The sequence below is a fragment of the Zophobas morio genome, unplaced genomic scaffold (assembly GCF_036711695.1).
Source record: "Zophobas morio isolate AGI-343-1 ecotype UQ-CSIRO unplaced genomic scaffold, CSIRO_AGI_Zmor_V1 ptg000030l, whole genome shotgun sequence".
In the NCBI taxonomy this organism is placed as follows: domain Eukaryota; kingdom Metazoa; phylum Arthropoda; class Insecta; order Coleoptera; family Tenebrionidae; genus Zophobas; species Zophobas morio.
In genome coordinates, this window is record NW_026972135.1 from 7,386,905 (window position 1) to 7,396,880 (window position 9,976).

The 9,976-nt window shown below is 33.0% G+C and overlaps 1 protein-coding gene across 1 annotated transcript; it reads right to left on the reverse strand.

The window, feature by feature from the left end:
• Positions 1-7,855: 7,855 nt before the first annotated feature.
• On the reverse strand, positions 7,856-9,773 carry LOC135138707 (lipoamide acyltransferase component of branched-chain alpha-keto acid dehydrogenase complex, mitochondrial). The gene is made up of 6 exons (XM_064068690.1): positions 9,400-9,773; positions 8,928-9,335; positions 8,694-8,873; positions 8,247-8,642; positions 8,118-8,189; positions 7,856-8,060 (listed from the first exon to the last, which is right to left on the reverse strand). The coding sequence occupies exons 1-6, from the start codon at positions 9,445-9,447 to the stop codon at positions 7,893-7,895; spliced, it is 1,272 nt and encodes a 423-aa protein (XP_063924760.1). The 5' UTR covers positions 9,448-9,773; the 3' UTR covers positions 7,856-7,892.
• Positions 9,774-9,976: the final 203 nt, after the last annotated feature.

Consider the following 9,976-nt stretch of genomic DNA (forward strand, 5'->3'; position numbering starts at 1 on the left):
AAAATTTTGAGATAACGTTATCGAGTTTTTGGTGGGGATAAATAAATAAATTCTGATTAACGATTTACCATGCTCTCGATAACTTTAAAATGTTAGTAAGATTTCAGAGCAATCGGTTTTGGAGTTTCAAAGTTACATTGTAAAATGTTACGATTTTAATTTTTTTTTTTTAATCTGGATGTTTAATAATATTACATCATTAATAAACCACAGGTATAGAAGTACAAAAAGAAAAAAAGACATAAAAAAGACGACAAAGAAGGGACAAAAAAGGCGATAAATAGAGACAAAAAACGAAGAGACAAAAAAAGAAAAGGTGAGCGGAAAAAACCGAAAAAGGTCATTAAAACAGTGGATAAAATGTGACAAAAAAGCTAAAAAAGACGCAAAATCGAAGAAAGACAAAAATGCCACTTTAAAAAGAGAGAGAGAGACAAAAAAAGGTGGAAAAAGGACATCAGCCTGTAATGACGTCATCAAATTTTTGGACCGAATAAACAAACGTTTTTGGCGATTTGAAAGTTAAATTAATTGTTATATAATAATAAGAGCAGCGATAAAAAATGCATAAAAAAAGGCGCAAAAAAACGAAGTTAAAGAAGTAAAAAATGCGGAAAAACTGAAGAAAAGGGTAAAAATACTACTAAAAATAAGGAAAAAGGGCCACAAAAATTGGGATCAAATACAAGATTGCAATATTTTGAGATGCCGTCATCAAAGAGCCTAAAATTCTTAAAATAACATATTTTGCCTTCTTATTCTTGATATACGTAGCCATCTCTTCACAACAAGAAACTTAAAACCTGCTTAAAATGGTACATTTTTGCAAGGAAATATGGATTTTGTAATTATGGGGTGGAGCCTACTTGCAAAATCGATATTTCCTTATACAAATTTTCTATTTTAAATATATTTTAAGTTTCATGTTGTGAAAACAAGTGTATATTAAGAAAAAAGGGCAAAATGTAAGCCCGCCCACCCACCCTATCTCAATTGTGATGATTTTTTTTATTCGCCGTGAGTCAAGGCGGCGGAGTTTAACTGCAAAATACTTATTTCGTTACAAAAAATTAAAAACATGATTTTGAGTATCGTGTTGTTCAAACGATACCATATATATTAAAAAAAACTAAAATTTTAAAAATTAAAAAATCTAAAATTTAAAAATCGAAAAATTGAAAAATCGAAAAAGTAAAAAAATCGATACATCGAAAAATCCAGGAGTCAAAAATCGAAATATTGAAAAATCCCGAAACTGAAATATCGAAAAACTGAAAAATGAAAGAAAAACTAAAATGGGAAACAAAATCGGGAAATCAAAACATTGAAAAATCGAAAAATTTAAAACGACAATTGAAAACAGAAAATCTAAAACCGGAAGTCGAAAAATCGAAAGATTAAGCAATCGAAAAATTGAAAAATCGAAAAAGAAAAAACATCTACACAATCGAACAGTCGAAGAATCAAAATATTGAAAAATCCCAAAACTGAAATATGGAGAAACTGAAAAATGGAAAACCTGAAAAATCCGAAAACTGAATTATCCAAAAACTGAGAACCTAAAAAGTCGAAAAATTGAGCAATAGAAAAATCCAAAAAGTGAAGTCGAAAAATTGAAACCTTAAAAAAATTCGAAAACTTGAAAAACTGAAATATCGAAGAGCTGAAATGAAAAATCGAGAAATCGAAAAATCAAAAATTTTAAATATTGAAAAATTAAAATTCCAAAAAATTGGAATCGAAAAACTAAAAAATCCCAAAACTGAAATATCCAAAAACTGATAATCTAAAAAAACAAAAAATTGAAAAATCGAAAAATCAAAAAAGTGAAGTCGAAATATCGAAACCTTAAAAAAATCGAAAAACTGAAAAATCAAAAACCTGCAAAATCGTAAGATCGAAAAATTGAATAATAAGTAAATTGAAAAATTCCAAAACTGAAACATCCAAAAACTGAGAAATTAAAGAATTGAAAAATTGAGAAATCGAAAAATAGAAAAAGTGAAGTTGAAAAGTCGAAACCTGAAAAAATAGAAAAATTGAAAAACCAAAAAACCTGAAAAATCAGTTAATTGAAAAATCGACAAATAAAGAGTTTATAAGAGTCACAAATTGAAAAACCGAAATATTTAAAAATCGTAAAATTGAAAAATCGAAAAAGTAAAAAAATCGACACATCGAAAAATCCAGGAGTCAAAAATCGAAAAGTCGAAGAATCGAAATATTGAAAAATCCCGAACTGAAATATCGAAAAACTGCAAAATACTTATTTCTTGACAAGAAATTAAAAATATGTTTTTGAGTATCGTGTTGTATATTATAAAAAAAAATGTAAACTATAAACCCCGCCCACCCACCCCATCTCAATTGTGATGATTTTTTTAATTCTTAGAAACTTAAAACACGTTTAAAATGGTAATTTTTTGTAAGAAAATATGGATTTTGTAATTAGGCTCCGCCCCTAGGTCTGGCACCGAATGAAAACTTCATTACTACATGTTTAGATAGGGGCAGGTATGGGTGGGGCTTAATCTTTGGCTCTAATTGTTTCTTAAATTCTTGTAGATAAATAATAAGGATTTTGCAGTTAAATTCCGCTTTTTTGGCTCTTGACGATTAGAAAAAATCATCACAATCGAGATAGGGTGGGTGGGCGGGACTTATATTTTGCCTTTTGTCTTAATATACGTATTTGTCTTTCCAGAACAAGAAACTTAAAACATATTTACAATGGTAAATTCCTGTACACAAATATGGATCTTGCAATTAAGCCCCGCCCCTCTGACAACGAATGAAAAATTCATCACTATACTATATCGGAGAGAGTATTGGTGGGGTCTAATCTTTGGATTTATTTTTTTTCGTAATGTGTATAGTATTCTTTGAATTAATTTCTGGTAGAGAAATAAGGATTTTGCAGTTAAGCTCCGCCTTCTTGGCTCACAACGAATAAAATGATCATCAGAATTGAGATAGGGTGGGCGGGCGGGGCTTATATTTTGGCCTTTTGTTCTTAATATACGTAGCCATCTTTTCGCAACAAGAAACTTAGAACATGGTTAAAATGGTATATTTTTGCAAGGAAATATGGATTTTGCAATTATGGGGCGGAACTTATTTACAAAATCGAAATTTCCCTTTAAAAATTTTCCATTTTAAACATGTTTTAAGATTCATGTTGTGAAAAGAAGTCTACACATATTAAAACAAAGAAGCAAAATGTAAGCCCGCCCACCCGCCCTATCTCAATTGTGATGATTTTTTTATTGGCCGAAAACCAAAGGGGCGGACCTTAACTGCAAATACTTATTTCTTTCCAATAAATTGAAAACATGTTTTTGAGTAGCATGCTGTTCAAACCAACTATGTATATTAAAAAAAAATGGCAAAATATAAACCCCGCCCACCCACCCCGTCTCAATTGTGATGATTTTTTTTATTCTTAGAAACTTAAAACACGTTTAAAATGGTAAAATTTTGTAGGGATACATGGATTTTGCACTTAGGCTCCGCCTCTAGGTCTGCCAACGAATGAAAACTTCATAACTATTTAGATCAGGACAGGTATGGGTGGAATTAAATCTTTGGCTTTAATTTTTTCTTAATATATGTACATAGTATTTTTTGAATAACACGCTACTCAAAACATGTCTTACAGGCTAAATTCTTGTAGAGAAATAATAAAAATTTTGCAATTAAATTCCGCTACTTTAGCTCTCGACGATTAAAAAAAATCATCACAATTGTGATACGGCGGGGCTTATCTTTTACTCTTGTTCTTAATAATTAGGCTCCACCCCATAATTGCAAAATCCATACTTCCTTGCAAAAATGGTCCATTTTAACAATGTTTTAAGTTAAGTCGTCTTTTTAGAACAAGGACCTTAAAACATGTTTGAAACGGTAAATTCTTGTAGACAAATATGGATCTTGCAATTAAACTCCGCCTCTCGATCTGACAACGAATTAGAAATTCATCACAATTGTGAATTGCGATCGGGGCGGGTATGGGTGGTGCCTAATCTTTAGCCTTATTTTTTTCTTAATATATACATATACATTAGGGTGATTCAAAAAAAAAAAATATTTTTTTTTTTCGTGCAAAGAGGTTCAAAAGTTTCTTTTCAACGTAAAAAAATACCAGTTAAAATTTGAGCTCTTAATATTAACATTAAGACCGTCCGCATCGCGTTTTTCTATTTCCCATAAGAATAACATGGGAAAATTTTTGTTTGCACCTTCTGATTTTTATTGCTAGCCCGTCGTGTGTCGTGAAAAAAATTCAATCACATATTTTTATAGAGAATTGAACGCTCTACAAAAAGTGTCTCCTATGATTGTGCGAGAAACCTGATAGTTGAAGAGTTATTTTAGGCTAAAGTTAAATTTATCCAAATTTTGACGTTTTTGATGCATTACAATAAATTTGATGGTCTTATTGGAATAAATCACCACAAAAATTTATACACATTTTAAATTTAGTTTTTTAAACAGTAATTGTTTATAATTTTATGCTATAATAAGGCCAGTAAAACTCTTTCCGAACATTTTCAGCATCAGTGGGTTAAAAAATCATAGTCAGGTTTCTCGCAAAATCATAGGAGACACTTTTTGTAGAGCGTTCAATTCTCTATAAAAATACTTTTTGTAGAGCGTTCAATTCTCTATAAAAATACTAGCTGACCCGGCCACGCGTTGCTGTGGCTAAAGTTTTTGTTATATTACATTATAGTAAACAATCTAAGAGGAACAATAAGAGAACATCAGTCACGGAGTCCACTATGCTTTTTCACACAGATGGTATTTGTAAAAAAATATGGTGATCTCCTTATTTGACTTTCTACTACTATAACCCTTTAGTAAGAAAGTAAATAGATAATTGTCAAATTTACCGGTATTTGGATCATACTGTTTGATATTAAGGTGATATTCATCTTGTCCTTGCCAAAATATCAATGGATATTGTAGTGCGTCATATGAACGGTGTACGTAGATCCGAAATCGTACTGACAGTGTTGTCTCGCCGTGTAATTTTTATAGATCTTTTGTCAACTGGATCACCAACCATGATAACAGCAACCTCATCAACAGTTGGAGCGTTGAATCTACCAGCGTGTTCACCTAATGGTACTTTGTCGGCTTTTATGACGATTTGATAATTGTCATTTTGCAGTCGTGGCGAAACTCTTTTGATCAATTGAATCAGTTGATTGTGATCTTCTAAAAAATTTTCCAATAATATCACAATTGCTCTTTCCTCTGCTTGTTCAATAAAATTATACAGGCACCGAGTCGTCACGCGCTCTTCACAATCGCCCATAAAATAAATTTGAAGAAATTTCGGATTGTTATCAGGCATTGGCATCAGTGATCCGATTTTATGGTACACCTGGCCTTGAATTTTGAATGTAGTTTCAAAATTACGTCCATCGGATGCACGATCGCAAATTTTAGTTGCCCCAAATGACGTCATTTGGAAGCAAGAATTAAATTTGCGTATCTTACGCAAAAATAATTTGGAATCATCTGAATTGCCAGTAAGAAGGGATAATAAAGGCTCCGGCGGAGCGGGTAGAGGTGACAGCACAACTTTTCCTGATGCGCAGCACATGCCGGCTGCTTCATTCCGAAATTTCAATGCCTGACAATATTGACATACTTTATCCATTCCACCGATAGCAATTTTTGAATGCGCTGAGTAGTTAATATCTGGTGAATATTCAAAGGCAAGCCGAACGAATGATGCACGTGTTAATGAGCGGCTGATCCGTTGCCTTTGTCGATCTAGTACTCGTACTGTAGCTATGTTTCGTTCTCGTGCCGCTCTTGTTCTCGTAATATTCTGTTGCCGACGTTCGTCACGCTGTTCTTGAGATTCTTGTGCACGACTTTCTGCAGTTCTGATTCTTTCAGCTGCATTTCTTGTTTCTATTTGTTCTGGTAATTGCTGAGCTCTTTCAACACGTTTGCGTCGTGACCCTTTGCTGCTCGCGTTGTTGAGGTTAGATTTTTTCGGTGACATTTGACTGACAATAATAATTTAATCGTTTAAATATTAGAAACCCAGTCGAAAGGTATCGACATCTGTTAGAATCATTTGGAGTTAACAGATAATTGTGACTGTCAAATAATAGCAGACAAATAATTAGCAATAAATTAAAATTGCGACTATAATTTGAGATTTAAACTATCATATCTCTCAAGTTGGATCGAACTGCACATGGTGTGCGAATTTTATTATAATCGGTTAAGTGGTTTAGGAGTCCATTGAGGACCAACATTGTGACACGAGATTTATATATATTAAGATGTGATTGAATTTTTTCACGACACACGACGGGCTAGCAATAAAAATCAGAAGGTGCAAACAAAAATTTTCCCATGTTATTCTTATGGGAAATAGAAAAACGCGATGCGGACGGTCTTAATATTAACATTAAGAGCTCAACTTTTAACTGGTATTTTTTTACGTTGAAAAGAAACTTTTGAACCTCTTTGACACGAAAAAAAAAATTATTTTTTTTTTTTGAATCACCCTAATATACATAGTATTCTTTGAATAACACGATACTCAAAAACATGTTTTTAATTTCTCGTACAGAAATAAGGGTTTTGCAGTTAAGCTCCGCCCCAATCGCTCACGACGAATAAAATAAAATCATCACAATTGAGAGAGGGCGGGTGGGCGGGGCTTATATTTTGCCTTTTTCTTAATATGTATAGTTATCTTTCCACAACAAGAAACTTAAAACATGTTTAAAATAATAAATTTGTATAGGGAAATATCGATTTTGCAATTACGCTCCGCCTCTCGGTTCACGGCGAATAAAAAATCATCAGAATTGCGATAGGGTGGGCGGGCGGGGCTCATATTTTGCTTTTTATTTTTCTTAATATACATAGCCATCTTTTCACAACAAGAAACTTAAAAGATGGTTAAAATGGTACGTTTTTGCAAGAAAATGGGGCCGAGCCTAATTCTAAAATCGATATTTCCTTATACAAATTTTTCATTTTAAAGATTTTTTTTTATTCGGAGTGAAGCAAGGGGGCGGAGCTTAACTGCAAATACTTATTTCTTTACAAAAAATTACAAACATGGAGTATCGTGTTGTTCAAACAATTCAATGTTTATTAAGATAAAAAGGCAAAATATAAACCCCGCCCACCCACCCCGTCTCAATTGTGATGATTTTTTTTGCTTGGAAACTTAAAACACATTTAATTAAGTAAATTTTTGCAAGGAAATATGGATTTTGCATTTAGGCTCCGCCCCTAGGTCTGGGAATGAATGAAAACCTCATTACTATTTAGATCAGAACAGGTATGGGTGGTTAATTTTTTCTTCATTTTTTGTAGAGAAATAACAAGGATTTTGCATTTAAATTCCGCTTTTTTGGCTCTCGACGATTAAAAAAAAATCATCACAATTGAGATAGGGTGGGTGGGGGGGGCTTATGTTTTGCCTTTTTTGTTAATATACGTTGTCGTCTTTTCAGTACAAGAAACTCAAAACATGTTTAAAATATCGGAGAATAAAACAAACGTGTGACGATTTTTTAATTGTTAGAAACTTAAAACATGCCTATGTTTTCAGCTTTAAAAGCAACGTCAGCGAGAACAGCAATTGCAACGGAAACGTCAACAGAAAGGTTATAAATTCCACTTTAGAGAAGTTGTTTGGATTCTGTCGTAATGGTAAGAAAGCTAGGTTATGACTTTTTAATAATAATAATCAACAACAAATTTTGATTTAAATTAAATGTCACTGTCAACCCTGTTAGTTTTGGCAACAAATAGTACGGGGGTGACAGTTCTACCAATTTCAAACAAAATTTGTTGATACCAACTGAAACACTTTCGCATAAAATTTATTGAGTCGTGTCATCCACTTAGAATAAATTTAAAAGCAGCAATTTAGGATCCTGTATTTGTTTCTTCAAAGTCTGCACAAATCGTGCCATTGTGGCACCATCAACTATCCGGTGGTCCGCACTTCCGCTTATCGTCATAACTTCTACAGGAACAATGTTATTAGTTTCGTCGAATCTAGGGAGAACCTAAAACACAAAAAATCGGGGACATTTTCAAAAACAAAGACAGTATATTATTTATACTTGTGATGCTCCTAAAGCGATGATGGCCACTTGCGGTGGCATAATGACCGGGTGCATATAAGTTCCTCCAATCTACAAAAAAAAAAGAAAAAAATGCAACCTTCAAAAAATATAAGTCACGTGTCTTACAGCGCCTATATTTGAGATTGTAAAAGTCCCCCCTGCCAGATCTTGTGCCGAAAAAACACCATCACGCCCACTCTGAATTAGCCTAGTCAGTTCTGAATTAATTTCCAATATGTTTAATCTCTCAACATTTTTGATCACCGGTACCGCTAGTCCAGCTTTAGTATCCATTGCCACTCCTATATTGTGTTCGCTTTTGTATATCACGTTTTCAGATTTTTCGTCTAACATGGCATTTAAAATTGGAAGTCGCTGCAACGCATTCGATGCCGCTTTTATAAAAAAGGGCAAAAACGATAGTTTCAGGTTTTTATGATCCTGATTTTGTTTGAGATTTTGTCTTAAACGAGATAACTCGGTGACTATTATTTCATCACCGTACACGAAATGGGGTATTTTCTAAAATAAATCATTGTAATGTAGGTAATGACTGAATTTTGTTGTTTTTACCAGGGAATTAGTCATTGTTTTAAACATTGCTTTCTGGAAACCTGTCATTGGTTCTATCCTGTCTTGTGCGGTAGTTACAACAGGAGTTTCGTCTTGAGTAGTCTGTGCGAGGTGCTTGAGTACGTCTTCTTTAAGAATTCTTCCATTTTTACCACTACCTTGAATACCAGATAAATCAAGCTAGAATTTGTCAGTTGGTATGTTGTTTGAATTTCGCGCCAGCGCACTACATACCATATGTTCCTTGGCAAGTCTTCTAACCGAAGGAATACATAATGATGTATTGTTAATAGTTTCATTCGGATTTTCTTCTATTACGACTTGTTCATTTTTCGCCGTTTTTGTACTTTTGTTAATTTCTTCCCCATTTTCGGTTTCAATATCCACAAGTGGCTTTCCCACCAAGGCAGTTTCGTCGATTTTATAATGTAACTTCTTTATAACTCCATCATATTTACTTGTAATAGTAACAGACGCTTTGTCACTTTGAACTTCACAGATCTCGTCAAACTGAGACACTTTATCACCAACTTTCACAAACCATTCTTTTACCAGCACTTCCCTTATACCTTCTCCAATGTCAGACAACTTAAACGAAACTTGTGCAGCGTGTTTAGCATACGTGTAAAAATTCTTTGCATTCTGGAATAATTAATTATATTAATAAAAATGCATTAATCTCGATTAAATATACACGTATACTTGCCATAAACTTTGAACTCACGCCACACAATTGGGTAATCTTTACAAGCATGTTTCTTGTTGTTTCCAACTACAACGACGATTATGAACTGTTATCTTGACGCTAATCGTACTGAGCGACGTAATGTTCGTCGTTTAAATACTGGGGCATATCTGTAATTATTATCTATCTTTGAAAGATTTGAATTTGGCGCTTCAAACTTTCAAGTTGATTTGATTGTTCGTGTTTTTTCACTAGAACCCACTTTTATCGATGAAAAAGCAAATATAGTGTGTAACATGTAGCACCGGCTCTATTAAATCAAATAACCTTATCTTAAGGTCAACTTACTTTGAAGGTTACGAGTAAATAAATATTCAAAATTCGATTCACTTTACTACTTATTACCATAGATTAATATAGATGCGACATACAGGCTGATTTTGCAAAACCACCCTTATTGACATTCGAGTCCTCAACTGCCAAAGGCAAGTGTCAAATTTAAATAATTAAAGTCGAAAAATTAAAAAATCAAAAACCTCTAAAACTTAAAAATGCGAAAAATGAAAAATTGAAAAAGTAAATTGATTTTTCAGTTTTT